This window comes from Salvelinus alpinus, chromosome 6, assembly GCF_045679555.1.
Source record: "Salvelinus alpinus chromosome 6, SLU_Salpinus.1, whole genome shotgun sequence".
NCBI lineage: Eukaryota > Metazoa > Chordata > Actinopteri > Salmoniformes > Salmonidae > Salvelinus > Salvelinus alpinus.
The window spans coordinates 14288782-14311244 of record NC_092091.1 but is presented as its reverse complement, the minus strand read 5'-3'; the positions used below and the strand labels follow the sequence as shown (position 1 = coordinate 14311244).

At 42.5% G+C, this 22463-nt stretch overlaps 1 protein-coding gene and 1 long non-coding RNA gene across 2 annotated transcripts; both read right to left on the bottom strand.

Annotated features, from left to right (window-relative positions):
• Nucleotides 1-452: 452 nt before the first annotated feature.
• On the bottom strand, nucleotides 453-11802 carry LOC139577541 (uncharacterized). The gene is made up of 4 exons (XR_011675326.1): nucleotides 11682-11802; nucleotides 10736-10822; nucleotides 9885-9999; nucleotides 453-566 (listed from the first exon to the last, which is right to left on the bottom strand). It is a non-coding gene; the product is annotated as an uncharacterized lncRNA (long non-coding RNA).
• A 473-nt stretch (nucleotides 11803-12275) lies between these two features.
• Nucleotides 12276-17728, bottom strand: LOC139577978 (trichohyalin-like). Its single transcript, XM_071405096.1, has 7 exons — nucleotides 16282-17728; nucleotides 16104-16175; nucleotides 14559-14882; nucleotides 14051-14101; nucleotides 13433-13810; nucleotides 12868-13203; nucleotides 12276-12358 (listed from the first exon to the last, which is right to left on the bottom strand). The coding sequence occupies exons 1-7, from the start codon at nucleotides 17726-17728 to the stop codon at nucleotides 12276-12278; spliced, it is 2691 nt and encodes an 896-aa protein (XP_071261197.1).
• Between the last annotated feature and the right edge of the window lie 4735 nt (nucleotides 17729-22463).

Genomic DNA, 22463 nt, shown 5'->3' with positions numbered 1-22463 from the left:
CCTAAAATAGACTTGAGTAAACATCAAAAAGTTATATTCCAATTGAGCATCAGAGCCTATAGTGCGCTTGTGTGGTCTGCCTCTCTTTCTATTTCTCTCTCTCTCTCTCTCTCTCTTTCTATTTCTCTCTCTCTCTCTCTCTGTCTCTCTCTCTCTCTCTCTCTCTCTCTCTGTCTGTATGTCTGCCTCTATCTCTCTCTCTCTCTCTCTCTCTCTCTCTCTGTCTCTCTCTCTCTCTCACTCTCTCTCTCTCTCTCTCTCTCTATCTGTCAGTCAGTCTGCCTCTCAATTGCTCTCTGTCTCTGTCTGTCTGTCTGTCTGTCTGTCTGTCTTGCTCTGTCTGTCTGCCTCTCTATTTTTCTCTCTTTGTCTCTCTCTCTCTCATCCTTTTTTGTCTCCCTCTCTCTATATCTTTCATCCTTTTTACCTTTACCTCACTGTGCCATGAAATATTTTGTGAAAAGTCTGTCCCTCTATCCCGCTTCATGTTTTACCTTTGCATTTTACTGGCTGTTGATCATGCGGGTCCTTGCTCTTTAGCCCTGATGCAGTGAAAATAGAGTAATCTAAGGACAGAAAGGAATATATATGAATGGAGACTTGATAGGACAATAACACACAGCAATAAAAGTATAGTTAAGGCCTATAAGCTGTTTCAATGCACTAGAGGAGTACTGTGTTAATAAACTGCAGTCACACATAACTCAGTACCTTAGTGAGATACCCTGCTGTTACTTAAATGTAATAGTTTTATTAGCCTCCCCATGTGGATTAAGATGGCATCGTCTGAGTACAATGTGATGCTAAACCACCCTGAAGAAGGCTGCAAAGCCGAAACATCTGTGTACGCCATCCCTGATGCAGTTAAAATATATATTTTTAAAATCTAAAAATTACATAAGCTTTATGCAACATCTTTTCGAGTGCAGACCATCGCACTGTTTAACTTATTTGAATTTACGGGTTTTACGCACCAACCTAACTTTTGGGAGAGAGCAATGGTGCTCTTCGCTATTAAACCACAGAGAATGAAATGTTTTGTGTTCGAGTCCCATGTCACTTTGCCTGGTCCTACCTTTACACTGTGGTTGTCTGGTCTGTTTGCTTGTCCCTTCCTGATTCTCTACCCTGTCCAGGTGATCCTATCCTTCTGACCAGGCCCCCGTCTCCCCTCTTCCACCCTCCTCTCATATTTGTCCATAATGAGCTGTGCATCTGTCTTTGGCTCTGTCACTTTGTCATTCCCATTTTTCTTTTGGACAATCTCACTTTTATTACTCACTTTGGCCTGCTGAACCAGGGGGACCTTGGCCACGCCTTGACTGCTCAAGGAAAAATCTGAGCGAGAGAGATAGGAAGGGAGGTAGGGACTATAGGTGTCTTTTAGGAGGTGAAGCCACATCTTGAATTTCCACACTGTATGACCTGGACACTTTTTAATGAAGGCTAGAAGAAAGGATGAGTCTGGTGTGGTTCTCTCACTATGAGATGAAAGGATGAGTCTGGTGTGGTTCTCTCACTATGAGATGAAAGGATGAGTCTGGTGTGGTTCTCTCACTATGAGATGAAAGGATGAGTCTGGTGTGGTTCTCTCACTATGAGATGAAAGGATGAGTCTGGTGTGGTTCTCTCACTATGAGATGAAAGGATGAGTCTGGTGTGGTTCTCTCACTATGAGATGAAAGGATGAGTCTGGTGTGGTTATCTCACTATGAGATGAAAGGATGAGGAGTCTGATGTGGTTCTCTCACTACGAGATGAAAGGATGAGTCTGGTGTGGTTCTCTCACTATGAGATGAAAGGATGTGTCAAGTTTTGACCGCTTTCTTGTGCAATTCCCCACTTGAAAAGGACAGTCCCTCCACATGAAGATTTTAACTGGATTTCACTCAATAAACAGCCATGGAATCAGTTGTTTGTCTTTTATTTACCATTCTTTGGTTGGCAGTAAACAGGTGAAAAACCTCAAAAAAGAGATGACAAATACAAGTTACTATTTGAGTTGACAGCCCAATCAAATACACAAACTTATCCACATTCACCCTGGGGTAAACACATTTCTGCCATTATAAAATACAAGGTTTCCACTTTTAAGCAAATGTTTCCAAAAATAGAAACCCACCATTTTAATCAAATGAGCAGAATCAGTATATTTTTATCTAAATTTGCATTTTAGCCAAATACATTCAAAATATTTTTAGTAGTAAAAAATTACATTTATTTTCTAATCAGTAGTTTTAAGCAGACAAATCTTACATTTTTTAGCCAAAGATTTTTTAGACTATACATTTGTTACTGAATTAAGAACTTGGTTTACTAAGATTTCTACAAAGTTTAAATTACTTTTAACCATTTCAAACAAGTTCTTTGTCAACAATGAATTTGGCTCTTCTTACTTTTCCTTTATACCCCACAAACAACATTTGAAGTTATAAATACCACTGCAAAAGTCCTATCAAAGTTAAGAGTTAAGAGTCTGTGTTTTCCAGAGTATCATTAGCAGTGCACTGCTTAAGTCAGTCTAGTCAAGCATGGCCAATATGGCGCTTACCGGCTGTCTTTCACAGTTTTGTGGAGGGCTTGGACTTGCACAGTCACCTTGATCACAAAGATGCAGTTTCCTTGGTCTTGTGGTGTTATAAATGCTCCTTTCACTGCGGTCTAAAGACAACAGCAGACCCAGGTGCTGGCACGCCCAGATTGCCTGGAAGATTTGTTCCACCTGGTTCACCACTGATTGAAGGAGGAGGAGTTTCACCACTGAGGAGCTCCCAGGCAGTTTGTCAGCACACCTCCCACTCAATCTTCCCACGGGAACCGATGGAAAGATCGTAAATCAGCACCTACATACTGCCAGTCAGGTCCGAGTTTGATCCTCAACTGGTAGCAAGACAACCAGGCGTCGAACATCTCTGTGCAGGACTGTGGTTTGCGTAGCTTCTTTCAGGACTTTGGCCGATGGCCGGTTTAGTGCGGGTTTTGTGACAGGAAGGCAGGAGCTTTGGACCACTTTGACGTTCACGTCTCGAACAATGCCCTTAGCATCTGGATTAACACTCACCACCCTTCCTAGCTTGAATTGGCCCCTCATTGCATTTTGGTCACACAACCAGACAATATCTCCGACAGCAACGTTGCGATATGAAGTGTGCCATTTACTTCTCAGAAATAAGTTTGGGCCGGCAAGCTGGCTCCAAGACCTCCAGAACTTGTTGACCTGGTTCTGCATCTCTCTGAGTCTCTTGTAAGGGTAGTTCGCAAAGTCAAATGTTCTGATCTCACCGCTTGGAGAGGCTCGGCCCAGGAGAAGTGTGTTGGGTGACACATACTGCACGCTTTCTTCATGGCTCTGCACCCTGGCATCTATTGGGCATTCGTTGGCAAGGTTTGCAGCAAGTTGTAGTGTTGTCTGAAGCTCGCTGTAGCTAAGGCCAGTGTTGTTGCCCAGGCTCTGCAGTGCCTTCTTGAGAATGCGAACAGCGGCTTCAGCAGCCCCATTGCGGTGAGGTGAGTCAGCAGGGTGAATTGTCCACTCCCATTTGGTACCTTTTTGAGCCGACATCTCTTCTATTGAAGTTCTATTCTGAGCATCCAGGAACTGGTACAGCTCTCTTAGGACAGGTTTGGCGCCGATGAAGTTTGTCCCCGGGTCGAACCAGATCTTTCTTGGGTGCCCTCTAATTGCAGTAAAGCGTTGGTAAGCCATCAATAAGCTCTCTGTCGACATTGTGTTGACCAGGTCTGCATGAATTGCCCTGCTGGCCATACAGATGAAGACGACACCCCACACTTTCATTGAGACCCGTTTCTTGATGTCATCTTTGACAAGGTACGGTCCGAAGAGGTCGACTGTAGTGAAGTTGCAGGTGTGGCTCTTTCAGCAGGTAAGTCAGCCATTACCTGTTCGCACCTTCTTGCTCTTGACTTTTTGCAGAAAAGGCAGTTATCCACTACTTTTTGGGAAATTTTTCTTCCTTGGATGACCCAGGCTTTCCTCCTCATTTTCAGCAGGGTTGCAGCCACACCTTCATGACCCTCCTCGTGCGCCTCCCGTGCCAATAAAGTAGAGACCCATGCATTGAAAGGCAGAAGGGGAACTGCAGCGCCATCCTCCCTGAAGCCATGGATTCTCCCACCGCAGACTAGTAACCCAGATTCTGGCTCTCTGTACACAACCAAGCGGTCCGTAGTGGTAGTTGGGAACGTCACCCCCTCTTGAGCAGCAAGATAGATGTCTCTTATTGCCTCTTGACGTTCTGTGGCGGTGATAACTCCTTTTGTGGGAATCGCCTCACACTTTGGGGTCTCGATGGACTTTGTTGCAGATCTAAACTTTTTGGCGGCTCTCCTGATAAAAGCAACAGTCTTGATTAGACACTTTAGGCTACTAAAGCGCCTCTCATCCACCAAGTTTAGGACAGCTGCACCAGCAGGAAATCGTCCCACAAGACTTGGAAGACTTCTTTTCGCTTGGGCTCTGGTGAGTGCTGCCACAAATGACTTCTTTTGCATATTGTTAATGCTCTCTCGAGCTGTCACAGACACATCTTTTGACGACATAATTGGCCACTCGCTCTCTGGAAGATATAGAAACTCTGGCCCTTGCTGCCACTCTGAATGGGCATCAAGTTCCTTTGGCCCAGCTCCTCGAGTGATAATGTCGGCTATGTTGAGTGGTCCAGGGATCCACCACCAGTCCTGTAGCCGTGTGCTCTCTTGGATCTCTCCAATTCTATTAGCGAAGAAAGTCTGAAATCCATAGCTTTCACGCTGGATAGCTCCAAGAACAGTCTGACTGTCTAACAAATGGTACCACCTTTTTTTCTGGATCTGGGTATGCTGTTCAAAGTACTTTTTCAGGCGGCTTGCAAAGACTGCACCGCAAAGTTCTGCTTTGACTGCATCCCCCTTCTGGTCTAGTGGTGTCAGCTTTGCTTTTGACTCCACTAGTCGAATTGTTAATTGTTTGTTGCAGTTCCACCGCAGGTAGAGGACAGCACCATAGGAGCTTTCACTGCCATCTGAAAAAGTGACAGCGACTGGTTCAGTTGTTGCCTTTGGTGGAGTAAAGAGCTCTTGGGAACATTACTTTGCTTAGCTGGACGTACTCCTCAAAAATTCCAATTGCATCTTTGCGGAGCTCATCCGACAGGGGAAGGTCCCATGTGTCCTTGACCATGCTGCACTTTGGTTTTGCCTCTTGGAATGCCCTTCGGACCAAGATAGCCCCTCTTTGCTTTGATGGCGTTGTCAGGCCAACTGGGTCGTACAAACCAGCAACTTGACTCAGCAGTTCACGTCTTGTCAGCGGGTCTGGTGTCTGTGCTCGTACTTCTTCTAGCAGTAAGTCTTGCCCAAGTCTCATCTTTTTCTTCCGCCTGGAGAAGTTGACCCTCACCATGACATGCAACATGTCTTCATCCACAATGTAGCCGAGACCGAGCGCCTTGTTGTCTTCCTCCTTAAGCTGATTTGGCAGGACAACAACATTTGGTGATGCCTTTTCTCTTTCTCCTTTATTTTGGCCTGAGAAGACCCAAGGCTTCAGTGCAAACCCTCCTGCTTTTAGAATCAGCTCCACATTCTTTGTGATGACTTCGAGTTTTTCACGGCAGTTGTGGGATGTCAAGATGTCATCGACGTAGCTGTGCTCATGTAATACTTGGCATTCATCTGTGAGGTGGCTGAATTGAGGCAAGTTATCCGTCTCCCTCATGGCCAGTTGTGCTATGCACCCTGCTGGCTTGTCCCCGATATTCACTCTGGTTATGGCATATTGTTCCACCTCATCGCCCTCTGAATCCCGCCACAAGAACCGGTGTAGATGGACTTCCCTCTCCTCGAGCCACACAGAATTGTACATTTTTCTGACGTCTCCTAGAGCGGCGTAGGAGCCTTGGCGGAACTTGAGGAGGACAGCTCGAATCGGATTGAGAACGTCAGGGCCTTTCATCAGAAGGTCATTGAGACTTTGGCCTTTGTACTTCTGACTGCTGTTCCAGACAAGTCTTACCGGAGTTGTAACAGAGTGGGGGTTGGGTGCGATAAGATGACTAATATACCAGATAGGTCCATTCCAGTTGGTTAGATCCTCTTTGGTCAGCTTTCTTGCAGCCCGGCGGTCAACCATTTCGTGGACTTGAGCACCATAGGCTTTTTTCCACTGCGGTTCTTTGGCGAGCTGTCTCTCTGTTCTGAGAAAGGTTGCCTCCACTGCTTTTATGTTGTTTGGCAATGTAGATGGGTCAATGAGCCATGGATTCCTTGCATGCCAGTGTGGACTATCACTGTGGTCATCAGCACCAACATAAGTCAGGCCACCCTTAACAACTTCCAGCTCCCTTTCTTCAGCCAGAGTCATTTCTTTGCCACCAAGTTGACAACTGCCGCAGCGACATCCTCCACATTTCGGGGCGCAGATATGTTCTTCATACATCAATGCTGCTGCTCTCATGGATCTGGCGAAGTGCGCTCTGGACTGGTGTGCTGTAACTGTAGCCTCTTCAAACAGACTAGGGTGTGTCCCTGCAATTGTCTTTCCCAATGGCCCATCCCATAGTACAAGGTCCCCAACGGTGCGTATTTTCTGTGGGACCAGTCGCCCTTCCTTATGGCTTATCAAAAGCTGTATCTGTCTTGGTCTAACAAGTTCATTTTGGGGGACATCTGGAAATAATTTTTGGAGTCTTTTGGCTGTCACATGTTTGTGAATCTCTGCAATGCTGTCCAAACCATAGCAGAGGAGTTGGTGGGATCTGACATTGCTTTGCTCTGTGCGGACCCGGATCTTTAGGAGGTACCGTTTTGTGGTGACTTGAACTTTCATTCCTCCCACACCATGGACAACAAGGGTTATGGCTTCACTTCTAAGGTTCAAACGATCAGCTGCATCATGAGTTATATAGTTTGTATCCGATGCCAGGTCGATCAAAGTCCCAACTTTTTGTCCTGCATTGGCCGTGACCTCTAAGAGCATCATGATGACTGGCCACTCCACTATTCCATTCTCTGCTAGAAGACTGGGTTGGTTGGACACAAGAGAGGTTCTGGCTATAGTGTTGCAAAAGGCATTGCAACACTTCTCCGCAAGTTCAGGTGAGAGACTTTTAATGAACTCTTCTTGGGCTTGGGTATAATGTTCTCTTGTGTCACCTCCCACTTTGCTGTTATTGGACCTCTGGACGACATTCCCTTTGGATGTACCAGCTCTCGGGCAGAGGTAATAGTGGTGTTCTGTAACACGCTCTTCTATGCAGTCTGGCCTCCTGCACAGAAACTCTGATTTACAATAGTCACCTTCCTTGTGAATCTCCAGGCATCTTTTGCAGGCTCCCAGCTTCAGGACAGCATCTCTTTTCTCTGACAGCTTAAGCGTGCGAAACTTTTGGCAGAAATATAGCCTTTTCTTATGCTTGCAGTCTCCGCAGACCACACATCCTTGAGCCTGGTCGCTTAGTTGGGTGGAGGTTCTGGTTCGAGCTTGCCGAGGTTCAGATTTCGGTTTTGGTTCCTCCTCTCTCAGTTGGTCCAGCTTCTCATAGATGGCTTCTTGACCTTGAAGAAACTTGTGGAGGTAGTCAAATCGCTTGTCTTCTTCAGCTTCATCACCTTTGCCAGCTACATGAAGAAGCCATTCCTTCTTCAGGCCATCAGGAAGTTTACTTTCTATTGTCTTTGTTACAAGAGGGTTCTTTATAGCACCGGTCTTGCCAAGCTCGTTCAGATCGACCAGGGCTTTTTCTACAGATTGGATGAGCTCAACAATCCTCCTGGGCTGGTTACCTTTAACTGCTTGGAGTCTTTGGAGCTCTTCTACTATCTCAAGGGCTATAGTTGTCCTATTTCCAAAGCGGTTCTCCAAGACCCGGAAAACCTCCTCAGCAGTTGTGTAAGTTGTAAGGTGAAGGTCTCGTATGGTCTTCTCATCCACACTGTCGAGAAGTTGGAACTTTTTAACCTCTCTGGATCCAGTAGGTTCTCCCTGCATCTGGAGCGCTTCCCAGTCTTTTTTCCACCGGTGAAACTCTCGGCGGATGCCAGAAAACTTTGGGAGTTCAGCAGGCTTTAATTTAATTGCTGGTGTGGCCACAGAACTGTTTGAAGTAGTACTCAATCTGCTGGTTTCTCCTCTAACGTGTGCCCCTGTAAAGTCTGCTTGTCTTATTGTGAGATTTGGCAGGATAGTTTCAAGGTCTTTGATACGACTCTGGAAATGTTGTTGCTCTGCTGGGGGGGCCCAGCACTTCCAATGTTTATGCACCTCCTTCGCAGCCTTCACAAGTTTCTCTAGTTGTCCGATCATGAAGAGATATGCATCTGGGTTTTTACTTGGGTCCACAGCTCCCACGTTTTCTGCTTGCGACTCTGCTGTTGTAATTGCTTGTGTCAGTTCATATTCCCCGAAATTGGCCCACAATGTCTTTTGTATGAGGTCCTTTAGCTCTTGCAGCTTTTTCTCACACTCATTGGCTGTTTTGACCAAGTCAGACTTCTGCTGCTCGCTCAACTCCTCTGCATCAGAGTTTTCTTCAATACATTGCCCCTCTACATCAGCGTTGGCTTCCAGGACTTTGCCAGCTTCTGCAGTGAGCTTCCTAAAATTGTCTCTGAGCTCCTCTTCTGACATCATTGTATGCATTCGTAGCACATTACTGGCCAGACGGGAAAACTGATGCTTCGCTGATGTCCTTGTGGTCTTTAGCTGCTCCACCAGTAATGAATCAGCCATTTCAATCACAGCAGCAGGCGGGAACAGTCTTTACTTGTCTCTCTGGACACGTGTGGTCACTTTTCTGGTCCTTTTCCAGTCTTGAGCGGCGGTTTTTCACTGTCAAGTTTTGACCGCTTTCTTGTGCAATTCCCCACTTGAAAAGGACAGTCCCTCCACATGAAGATTTTAACTGGATTTCACTCAATAAACAGCCATGGAATCAGTTGTTTGTCTTTTATTTACCATTCTTTGGTTGGCAGTAAACAGGTGAAAAACCTCAAAAAAGAGATGACAAATACAAGTTACTATTTGAGTTGACAGCCCAATCAAATACACAAACTTATCCACATTCACCCTGGGGTAAACACATTTCTGCCATTATAAAATACAAGGTTTCCACTTTTAAGCAAATGTTTCCAAAAATAGAAACCCACCATTTTAATCAAATGAGCAGAATCAGTATATTTTTATCTAAATTTGCATTTTAGCCAAATACATTCAAAATATTTTTAGTAGTAAAAAATTACATTTATTTTCTAATCAGTAGTTTTAAGCAGACAAATCTTACATTTTTTAGCCAAAGATTTTTTAGACTATACATTTGTTACTGAATTAAGAACTTGGTTTACTAAGATTTCTACAAAGTTTAAATTACTTTTAACCATTTCAAACAAGTTCTTTGTCAACAATGAATTTGGCTCTTCTTACTTTTCCTTTATACCCCACAAACAACATTTGAAGTTATAAATACCACTGCAAAAGTCCTATCAAAGTTAAGAGTTAAGAGTCTGTGTTTTCCAGAGTATCATTAGCAGTGCACTGCTTAAGTCAGTCTAGTCAAGCATGGCCAATATGGCGCTTACCGGCTGTCTTTCACAGTTTTGTGGAGGGCTTAGACTTGCACAGTCACCTTGATCACAAAGATGCAGTTTCCTTGGTCTTGTGGTGTTATAAATGCTCCTTTCACTGCGGTCTAAAGACAACAGCAGACCCAGGTGCTGGCACGCCCAGATTGCCTGGAAGATTTGTTCCACCTGGTTCACCACTGATTGAAGGAGGAGGAGTTTCACCACTGAGGAGCTCCCAGGCAGTTTGTCAGCACAGGATGAGTCTGATGTGGTTCTCTCACTATGAGATATGTTAGTATATGATGGTTTGCTAGAGTGTAGACTACCTGTGTTGCTGCTGCCCTGACACACATGTGCAACTCCCGACTGAAGAAGGGGTGGACATGGGTCGGAGGGTCGGAGATGCAACCGCTCCTCTCTATGTCTATCTGCCTCTCTCTGCTGCGTGTAGTCCAACCAGACCGAGTATTGATGATGATGTAAATCAAGTGTTATCAAGTGTTAATCAAATGGTATGCTGCTGGGGCAGTACTGTTGATATTTAAACTAAGGTGCTCAGGCACAGGTAGACCCCTATCTGTACCACGAGGTTTCATTTCCAGTTTTTAGGACTACAAACTGGTGAGCTCTATGGCCACAACCATATGTGACAATCTAAAGAGGCAAAGAATGCTTTGAGTACAAAACTGTGGGTACATTAGAGACCATTAGAGACCATTTTCTCTGGCACGCTCAATTCTGTTAGCATATCTTTCAAGTCTAATGTGACAAAAAAAGTTGTGGAGAATCTAAGGCTGGTGGATGTTTTTTTGAAAGACTTTGCAAACCCTAGAGGTTAGGAATCTGGGCTAATATCCATACTGTTTCTCTCTAGCAAAACACAGAACACAGAATTGGTCTTGACCTGACCCTTAAAAACAATGTACACACACAAACCCTTGATGCTAAAATGATTTTATTATTTTATAATGCTTGAAAAATTAAAAAAATGTTTATAGAAAACAAGGGAAAAAATGAAAATTAATTTCAGAAAATATTTGTCAAATTGCAGAGGTCACTTCTTACCAAGGAAAACGTCAGGAACTGAAAAAAGACCCCCAAAAGTATCACTGTTAGATTCATGTAATACTGTGTCAAACAAACTTCACTTATCAGTTTTAACATTCTCCTCTCTTACCTATGCATTCTGACTTCAGTTTTTTGCACACAAGGGGTTTCAAGACCTTAGCCAAACGATTTTTCCCAGCTGCAAATATAGAGACATCTGAGAGAGAGAGAGAGAGAGAGAGAGAGAGAGAGAGAGAGAGAGAGAGAGAGAGAGAGAGAGAGAGAGAGAGAGAGAGAGAGAGAGAGAGAGAGAGAGAGAGAGAGAGAGAGAGAGAGAGAGAGAGAGAGAGAGAGAGAGACAGAGAGACAGACAGACAGACAGACAGACAGACAGACAGACAGATTAGCATTGACTATGTACAGACTAAGTGAGCATAGCCTTGCTATTGAGAAAGACCGCCGTAGGCAGACCTGGCTCTCAAGAGAAGACAAGCTATGTGCAAACTGCCCACAAAATGAGGTGGAAACTGAGCTGCACTTCCTAACCTCCTGACAAATGTATGACCATATTAGAGACACATATTTCCCTCATATTACACAGACCCACAAAGAATTCGAAAACAAATCAAATTTTGATAAACTCCCATATCTATTTGGTAAAATACCACAGTGTGCATCACAGCAGCAAGATATGTGACCTGTTGCCACAAGAAAAGAGCAACCAGTGAAGACCAAACACCATTGTAAATACAACCCATATTTATGTTTATTTATTTTCCCTTTTGTACTTATAACACTGTACATAGCCATAATATGACATTTTAAATGTCTCTATTCCTTTGAAACTTTTGTGAGTGTAAAGTTTACTGTTAATTCTTGATTGTTTATTTCACTTTTGTTTATTATCTATTTCACTTGCTTATGTTTCCCATGCCAATAAATCCATTTGAATTGAATTGAGAGAGAGACGGGGGATAAGTGGGAAGAGACTCTAGGGTTTTTGAAGATTATTAAAACTGGTTGCTCTTATACATTCTTATTGATGAGCCAATGAATCAAACTGCTCTTGTTATTACCTTTGCGGGGGGAGGTTGTCTTATTCTGCTGGGCTGGAGGGGGCTGTGCAACCCCCTGTTGGCCCACAGAGAAGATGGAGTAATCTGAGAGAGAGAGAGAGAGAGAGAGAGAGAGAGAGAGAGAGAGAGAGAGAGAGAGAGAGCGAGAGAGAGCGAGAGAGAGAGAGAGAGAGAGAGAGATAGAGAGAGATAGACAGAGAGAGAGAGAGACAGAGAGTGAGAGATATATAGAAAGAAAGAAAATGATCCAAAACAAACATCAGCCATGTTTCCTAAAATAGACTTGAGTAAACATCAAACAGTTCTATTCCAATTGAGTACCAGAGCCTATAGTGCGCTTGTGTGGTGTCTCTCTCTCTCTCTCTCTCTCTCTCTCTCTCTCTCTCTCTCTCTCTCTCTCTCTCTCTCTCTCTCTCTCTCTCTCTCTCTCTCTCTCTCTCTCTGTCTGTATGTCTTGCTCTGTCTGTCTGCCTCTCTCTGTGTCTCTTTCTCATCCTTTTTTGTCTCCCTCTCTCTGTATCTCTCGTTCTTTTTACCTGTACCTCACTGTGCCATCAAATATTTTGTGAAAAGTCTGTCCCTCTCTATCCCCCTTCATGTTTTACCTTTGCATTTTACTGGCTGTTGATCATGCGGGTCCTTGCTCTTTAGCCCTGATGCAGTGAAAATAGAGTAATCTACGGACAGAAAGGAATATACATGAATGGAGACTTGATAGGACAATAACACAGAGCAATAAAAGTATAGTTAAGGCCTATAAGCTGTTTCAATGCACTAGAGGAGTACTGTGTTAATAAACTGCAGTCACACATAACTCAGTACCTTAGTGAGATACCCTGCTGTTACTTAAATGTAATAGTTTTATTAGCCTCCCCATGTGGATTAAGATGGCATCGTCTGAGTACAATGTGATGCTAAACCACCCTGAAGAAGGCTGCAAAGCCGAAACATCTGTGTACGCCATCCCTGATGCAGTTAAAATATATATTTTTTAAATCAAAAAATGACGTAAGCTTTATGTGACATCTTTTCGAGTGCAGACCATCGCACTGTTTTACTTATTTGAATTTACAGGTTTTTCGCACCAACCTAACTTTTGGGAGAGAGCAATGGTGCTCTTCGCTATTAAACCACAGAGAATGAAATGTTTTGTGTTCGAGTCCCATGTCACTTTGCCTGGTCCTACCTTTACACTGTGGTTGTCTGGTCTGTTTGCTTGTCCCTTCCTGATTCTCTACCCTGGCCATGTGATCCTGCAGGGCCTTCTCATTCCTCAGCCTGCTCTGCTCTTCTTTAGACACCTCCTTTTTCTTTCCCTCTGTCCCTTTGGCCATCTCTTTATCTCTCCTTTCCTTCTGACCAAGCCCCCGTTTCCCTTCTTCCACCATCCTCTCATATTTTTCCATAATGAGCTCTGCATCTGTCTTTGGCTCTGTCACTTTGTCATTCCCATCTTTCTTTTGGACAATCTCACTTTTGTTACTCACTTTGGCCTGCTGAACCGGGGGGACCTTGGCCATGCCTGAGAGAGAGAGAGAGAGAGAGAGAGAGAGAGAGAGAGAGAGAGAGAGAGAGAGAGAGAGAGAGAGAGAGAGAGAGAGAGAGAGACAGAGAGACAGAGAGACAGAGAGACAGAGAGACAGAGACAGAGAGACAGAGAGAGAGAGACCACTAGCTGATAAGGAGAAGTTCAGATTGTGAAGTGAGCATGAATTCCCTCAGTATGTTTATCAATCTTTCCTCTTGCCCACCTCTCTCCCCCGAAAGATTTATCCATCTTTTCAGCTGGTGATCAGACTCAGTCTTAACTTCCTCCTCAGCAAAGATGGAGAAATCTGTTTTCTCAAGGGTGTGGTCAGTAATGTCTTCATGACGCATCTCTTTGTCTTTCTTGACGTTTGTTTTCTCACTCTTGTCATCACTGCTATCTGTGGTTTCCTCGTCACTCTTCTCTGTCTTTCTCTTACTTGGGAGGTCATCTGTCTGTTCTTCACCCTTCTCTTTCTTTTCTTCCATTTGGTGAATTTCCTTCATTTCACTGTCACTTTCTATTACTTCCTCAATCTCACTGTTGTCACTCTCTAACCAGTCTATGTCCCGGTCGTTTTCACCCTTGACCTTATCCCTTGCTGCAGCAAACCCAGAGAGATGGAACACGAGGAGGAACAGGAGTATCATTAAAGAGACTTTCACGCAATGAGAACACAAAGCCATAATGACTTGAACATGGTTTCAAACACGCTCAGCACTCATCGCTGGATCCATATACGCTGCAACTCCAAATAAGGGCCTTGTAATATTTGCACTTTGAAAATATTCTGCAGTTGAGAAATACATGTATGCCCTCAATCACCCAAGCTCATTCTTACCTTTGCATGGTGAATGTGTGACCTGAGCACCAGCTGAAAATATGGAGAAATCTGGGAAGGAGTGAAGTAGGAGAGAGAAAATATATACATATTAGTGAGGGCTTCAGTAAGGGCTTCAGTGAGGGTGTTTCAGTGAGGGTGTTTCAGTGAGGGTGCTTCAGTGAGGGTGTTTCAGTGAGGGTGTTTCAGTGAGGGTGTTTCAGTGAGGGTGTTTCAGTGAGGGTGTTTCAGTGAGGGTGTTTCAGTGAGGGTGTTTCAGTGAGGGTGTTTCAGTGAGGGTGTTTCAGTGAGGGTGTTTCAGTGAGGGCGTTTCAGTGAGGGTGTTTCAGTGAGGGTGCTTCAGTGATGGTGTTTCAGTGAGGGTGTTTCAGTGAGGGTGTTTCAGTGAGGGTGTTTCAGTGAGGGTGTTTCAGACCACCTTACATTCTGAACTTCAAACACAATTATTGTTCTACATTTCACCTTTCTTTTTTTAGAACCTTCTCTATATCTCTCCATCTTTTTTTACCTTTGCACTTTGCTCTCTGGTTCTCCTGAATGACCTCTTTCTTTTCATATCCATCTTTCTCATCCTTCTCTGAGTTTATTCTGCATCTTTGATAATCATCACTATCTGTCGTTTCTCCACCAATCTCCTTAGTATTCCCATCAGTCTGGAGTTGTAGAAGACCTTTCTCTTCATCCGTTGGGTATATTTCTTCACTCATGAACTCATCGTCACTGCAACTGTAGTCAGTCTCTGACCAGTCTACATTAATGTCCAGGTCCTTTTCACCTTTGACCTTTGCTGAGTCCTGAGTCTTTCCTCCAGCTGCAGCAAACACAGACAAATCTGACAAGAGAAGAGAGAGAATGGACATTAATACACACAGAAAAACAGAAATAAGAGAAGTGCCTTGAACATGCTAATAAACTATCTCAGCATTCAACATTGTATCAATATGTTATAATCCTACCTACCTCACCCCCCATACTGCTTTTATTTATTTACTTTTCTGCTCTTTTGCACACCAGTATCTCTTCTTGCACATGATCATCTGATGATTTATCACTCCAGTGTTAATCTGCTAAATTGTAATTATTCGATTTATTGCCTACCTCATGCCTTTTGCACACATTGTATATAGATTCTCTTTTTTTTCTACCATGTTATTGACTTGTTTATTGTTTACTCCATGTGTAACTCTGTGTTGTCTGTTCACACTGCTATGCTTTATCTTGGCCAGGTCGCAGTTGCAAATGAGAACTTGTTCTCAACTAGCCTACCTGGTTAAATAAAGGTGAAATAAAAATAAAAATAAAAAAATAATCCAGGGCCCGGTTTCCCGAAAGCATCATAAGGCTTTGTTAATCGTTAGAACCTTCATAGGAGCGTTGTTAAATCTCAGAGCTGTATCCCAAAACCATAATTAGTCAAGTTGCAGTTGAAAACGCTGCCTCAGACCACTCGTAGAACAGCTAGTGTTTTGTTAAATGCTTTTTTTGCCCTTCCGCATCACTTTCTACACAGAAGATCTCTCCTAAACATAGAAACAATTTGTTTAATTCAACAAGCGAAGTTCAGTAGGCTACATAGGCCTGTATTTCAATCCTATTGAAATCAATGTAATCTTCAGTCAATTGACTTCTATTTGTAGACTACACGGTCTGTAATTTTTGCCTCAATACATATTTCATGATGTTTAACTACATGTGCCAAATTAATCTGTGATTTAGTGCATTATTATAGGGTAAGCGTCAGAATAAGTCGCCTCAATATTTTGCAGCCATAAGGTGGTAATAGCTCTCTAGGAGCTGATCCGTCATCAGTATTGTGGAATAATTCTAATGTTAAGGTAAGATTTGAATGGAGAAATCTGATCACAGAGCAGCCCTGCCTTTCTTTCAATCAGTATCGACACCTACTCCAACGATGCACTTAGTGAACGTTCTCTCTGCGTGGTGTTTTGGGAAACGCATGTGACATCTTCGGCCGTTATAAGAAAGCTGCATCACTTAAACACTAGTAAGCTTCAGTTCCATCGCTATCGGGAAACCGGGCTTTGGTCTTTACCTTTACAATTTGCTGGCTGGTCCTCCTGAGGGTTCAGAGTCTTTGACTCAGCTGCAGCAACCAAGGAGACATCTAACAAGAAATAGGAAAATTAAGGATATTAATACCAACAGGGGGGGAGGCGGGTGCAGTTGTATAACACTTTCAGTGAAACCATCATCATCATCACTACTGTTACCTTTTTCCTCGGTCAGGAGTGCTTCCGTCGTTTCATTTTTCTCTTTGTCTGTCTTCTTTTGGTGTGTTTTGGCACTTTTACTGTCATCACCATCTGAACATTCTGCATCACTTCTGTATTTCTTCCCATCACTCTTGGGGTCATCATTCTGGTCGCCATCCCTCTCTTCGTGCTTTGGGTTGATTTCCTCGATCACAGATGTGTCACTATCTTGCCGTACACCTACACTGTTGTCTTTCTTCTCATCTGCACTGTTTTCACAGTCTGGTGTTTCCTCATTTTTGCTATCGTCAGTCTTCGGACATTCATGACTTCCAAAGTGAAATTTCCAAACATCCAAGGTTGTCTTTTTTATCTCTTCCATCCTCACTGTGTCTTCCACCCTCTTTCTTTCCTCTTTCTCCTCCTCCATTGTGGTCTTCTCTGCATGCTGTCTTTCCATCTTTATCATCCTCTCCTCCAACTCTCTCATTTTCCCAAACATTTCATTATTCATGTCTTCCAGTTTCCTCATTTTCATTTCCTCCTCATGCTTTCTCATATCTTCTCTAATCTGACTCTCAAGTCTCATTTGTTTCTCCATGTGTGTCATATTTTCTTCTGCAATCTGTCTCTGCTTCTTTTCTTTCATTAGGTCCTCTTCCAGTCTCTTCATTTTCATTTCCTCCTCATGCTTTCTTTCCTCTTCTCGTTCTCTCTCCCCCTCCCTCTCCATCATTTGTTTCTCCATGTGTGTCAAATTTTCTTCTGCAATCCGTCTCCACCTCTTTTCTTTCAGGAGCTCTCTCCTGTCTCTTAACCTTGCTTCCTTCACACACTTTTCTCCCATATTATTTTCATCTTCCTTTCTCTCTTCCAGGTTTCTTCTCTTTCCATCACTCAGTTTCTTCGTTAGACTGGTTTGCTTTTTCTGCATCTGCTGTTCTTCTCCCATCTTTCTCTTTCCTTCTTCCACCTTTCTCTTTGCCTTCCTTTCTGCTTTCATCCATTCCTCTTCCTTTCGGTAGTCTTCTTCCTTCCTGTAAAACTCTTTCCATTCCTCCATGCTCTTCTTTTTAGATATCTCCCACTCATCTCTCTCCTCCTGTCTCTTCTTCTGGAGTGCCATCTGTTTCTCTACCTTCTGCCTCTCAGATTTCTCCCTGAACCTCCTCCACTCCTCCTCCATCTCTCTCGTCCTTTCCCTCATTCTAATTTCCATTAACAGCAACTCTTCATCCTTCATCTGATTTATTTTTGCAAGCTCCTTCTTCTCCTCCTTCTTCATCCTCTCAAGTCTGTCCCTCTCCACCTCCTGCAACACCTTCTGTCCATACATCTCCATCTTCTGTCTCTCTATCCGTCTCGTCTCCTCCATACAGGCCCATTGCTTTAGCAGGCCCACCTCTTTCCTTAGCAGGCCCACCTCAACATGCCAGTCGCTCTGACCAATACTCTGCACTTCCATAACGAATGAGCTCTAAAAGAGAGTTCGTAAATGTTAGCATCCTGCAGAATGCTGCTAAAGGAAAACAAATCCTTAAACAATCTAAAGACGTCATCGGCATCAAAAGGCATCAAGCACATCACTTTTAACAGTTCCATCTTTCCTTTTTACCCAATTGCCAAAGATGAATTTGACCTTAATGTACAGTATATTCCAAATTGACAGAACTTGTATTATTGTTAAAATTACTGACAATTTTCCCTGCAGATTGTCAATTGGAAGTTTATTTTACTTCTGTGTCTTTGTGCAAACTTCTAAAACCCTTCTGCAAACTACTCTCATATAAATAGAATGTGTAGAATGGAAATATCCCCTCAGACCCCGGCAATTTGACTGCACCCTCTCACGGTTACACTCAAAATGGCTAGCTTGGCATTGTTATACACAATTGCCATTGTTATTTGAAACGCCATGGCAAGGACTTCTCATTGAAATGTGTGTAATGTCAGTTGACATCAAATAATGAGCACAATACAATCCTGTACTTCCTGGTTAATGGAGGACACTTCCTGCTTTGCTAAGGGTGCACCCATCAGCACGACATTGAATTGAATAGGGATGTCCTTTCTAGCAATTATATTTCTATTCCTGCTCTAACCATCTCTAGAATATCACCTCTCAACCATATTTTGAATTACTAGAGGGGCTACGTCATAAACTATCATAAACTATCAAAGTTCCATAATGGGGCGAATTTGTATTTATTTATTTTTCCGTTATTTTACCAGGTAAGTTGACTGAGAACACGTTCTCATTTGCAGCAACGACCTGGGGAATAGTTACAGGGGAGAGGAGGGGGATGAATGAGCCAATTGTAAACTGGGGATTATTAGGTGACCGTGATGGTTGAGGGCCAGATTGGGAATTTAGCCAGGACACCGGGGTTAACACCCCTACTCTTACAATAAGTGCAATGGGATCTTTAATGACCTCAGAGAGTCAGGACACCCGTTTAACGTCCCATCCGAAAGACGGCACCCTACACAGAGCAGTGTCCCCAATCACTGCCCTGGGGTATTGGGATCTTTGTTTAGACCAGAGGAAAGAGTGCCTCCTACTGGCCCTCCAACACCACTTCCAGCAGCACCTGGTCTCCCATCCAGGGACTGACCAGGACCAACCCTGCTTAGCTTCAGAAGCAAGCCAGCAGTGGTATGCAGGGTGGTATGCTGCTGGCAAAAAATGGCAGCCATCTTGGTCAGGGAGAAATCCAAAACCAGTCTAATTGGAATGAATGGCTGTAGCGGCATAAGTGATGCATTTCCTGCTTTTACTTAAGCTGGAAAATAAAAGTAAGGCATGTGATGTAATGAAATTATAGTCAACCTAAAATGTTGTCATATAATTAATTAATTAATAGTTTTTATACCAATTGTTTTACACAATATCCTATCACAGCACTGGGAAACCATGGTTAAGCTCTTAGCAGTAAGAACCATAGCACCCTATCATGGATGAGGGAAGATGTGTGGGCGGGTGCTGAGGAATATTTTTCTCCACTCAAAGGCCTAGTGCACTAATTTGGTGTAAAAATACATTTGTAATAATAAAAAATAAAACATGTATTTATTTATTACAATGTATCAGGGGGTGCTGCAGCACCCCTACTTCCTGCGGCTATGTATCCTGTGATTATAGTGACAGTATTTCCAAAAAACATAACCTCCCAGTTTCCCTAAACACAATTGACATGCATTCATTCAAACTACTATTAAAGCATTTAACCTATGCGGTGTCTTTCATCAATGCCTACATTTCTAGTGTCTCTAATACATTATTTTGCATCTCACCATAAGACTGCCCTGTATCCAAACTTAAAAAGCTGTGACCAACCAATTATGCAAACTTCTCTTTATACTATAGATTTTGTGTAAATCTTTTCAAAATGTTTATACTACAGTACACTATGCTGTTAAATGTGTTTTAAGACATTACTAATCAATTGAAACTCCTCAGTAATCAAGCTCAGGTTCGGTAATCCAGATTATACAGTTATCAGTTTAGATAAATGAATGCAAACCAATATTTAACCAAGAAAAGATTAATTTAAACACAAGACAGGAGTTAGATACTCGCAGTAGGCTAAGGATTTCTATCATATTTGCCTAAAACCGTCCTCTCCATTATAGTAGATTCACCATAACTTTTGGAAAAATGTATAAACATGACTTACCAATATGATGAACGTCTCCAACTAACCTTCTCTCGGAATGTTCTCCCACCTAAGATTCTAGCCTAATAGAGGATTCTATCTTCTTATGACCGCATGATCCATTATGACATCACTCTAAGAACGCAATTACTCATCCTCAATGCTTCACTGTGTACAACTACAGACTCCAAGTTCATTGTTTTATTTATTTCACCTTTATTTAACCAGGTAGGCCAGTTGAGAACAAGTTCTCATTTACAACTGCAACCTGGCAAGATAAAGCATAGCAGTGCGACAAAAACAACAACACAGTTACACATAAACAAACGTACAGTCAATAATACAAAGGAAAAGAAAAATAGAAAGATCTATGTACAGTGTAAATGTAGAAGAGTAGTGGAACTCACACAGCCACTACATAACAGAGATGTGTTGTGTTCCAATTAAACCAATGAGGCTTTGTTAGTGAGATCATTGATTATACAGTACTGGCCATTGAAGACGTTGTTTTCCTGAATGATCTACTGCAGTGACTAACTGGCACATAAGTTGATCTGTTTTGCAGCAATACATTTGGTAAGAAATGCATTCATTCCCTTTCAACATCCAAACTTCATGAAATTAACAAAAGCATCATTTTACAGTACTGTTTATGACCTGCTTGACCTTAAAATGAGGCCTCAAACGAAAGTCCAGAGAAAGAAGAAACACTGCCTCACGCCATGGAAGATTGAATTACAAACCACCTCCAGGAGAGTCTAAAGACCTACTGCACCCAAATGTACTAGGTGCTTTTAGCAATGCGGCTGTATTTACAGTACATACACTAACGTTGCTTTCAATTGTACTGGGTGGCACAACAACAGTCCGTGGGAAGCAAGAAGTTAAATACAATTCCATTTAAACTTACTGTACCGGTGGGTAGGGCGTTGGACATTATGAAGGGGGAATATGAGACAAAATATCTAAAGGATAATATTATTGAACAGACTTTAAAAACGTAGATCTGTAGTAGACCCACTTCCTCTCATCTTACCTCATGTCAAAATTAAACTCCCCCACAAGTTATTCATTTTTTGTCCACCTATGACAGAAGTGCAAGGACTATAAATGCTGCATAGAACATAGACTTGGCATCATTGTACCTGTTCTTTTATAGCATCTGTGAGAGCACGGGCAATGCCATTGACCATCTCCATTTTGAAGTAGTCCATGTTCTTCTACTACTACTTTTATGAGTTGGCAAACAAACTGAAAGGATGCATACTGACACCTGGGGTGTGTTGTTTGAACAGATATAAAGCCAAGTTTGGCGATTTACTGCCACATGCAGCTATGGAATGCTTGCTCACAAGTGTAATTCATTGGCTGATCCCTGCTGGTGACCTGGATGGAATTATGTGATCCTTCCTTAACTCCTAGGAAGTCCCAACCAGTTGACTACTTCGAAATGGTGAAAGTCCTCAATGGTGCTGCCCATGCTAAAATGAGTCGCTTTTGGGCACTAGAGTCCTCTATCTATCTCTATGGGATAGAAGTAGTAGGCCTAACATGAAAGTGAAATAATAATGGTCCGTTTGAGTGTGTCTGAAGTTTTGAAAATACATAAGACTTATTTAATTGTATTTATTTTACCCATATATGGCTACACATAGGCCTACAATCATATTAATTACATTTTATTTAAATATTTGCTCTCTAAACCTGCTCATCTCAAAGCCTCTTTCTCCAGCACCAAAATTAGAATACGTCGTGACTCATCTTTTCAAGATGTTTATAGTACAGTACACTATGCTGTTAAATGTGTTTTAAGACATTACTAATCAATTGAAACTTCTCAGTAATCAAGCTCAGGTTCGGTAATCCAGATTATACAGTTATCAGTTTAGATAAATGAATGCAAACCAATATTTAACCAAGAAAATATTAATTTAAACACAAGACAGGAGTTAGATACTAGCAGTAGGCTACGCAAATGGATATGAATTTCTATCATATTTGCCTAAAACCGTCCTCTCCATTATAGTAGATACACCATAACTTTTGGAAAAATGTATAAACATGACTTACCAATATGATGGCTTTCTCTAACTAACCTTCTCTCGGAATGTTCTCCCATCTAAGATTCTAGCCTAATAGCAAGAGGATTCTATCTTCTTATGACCGCATGATCCATTATGACATCACTCCAAGAATGCAATTACTCATCCTCAATGCTTCACTGTGTACAACTACAGACTCCAAGTTCATTGTTTTATTTTTATTTATTTCAGCTTTATTTAACCAGGTAGGCCAGTTGAGAACAAGTTCTCATTTACAACTGCAACCTGGCCAAGACAAAGCATAGCAGTGCGACAAAAACAACAACACAGTTACACATTAACAAACGTACAGTCAATAATACAAAGGAAAAGAAAAATAGAAAGATCTATGTACAGTGTAAATGTAGAAGAGTAGTGGAACTCACACAGCCACTACATAACAGAGATGTGTTGTGTTCCAATTAAACCAATGAGGCTTTGTTAGTGAGATCATTGATTATAC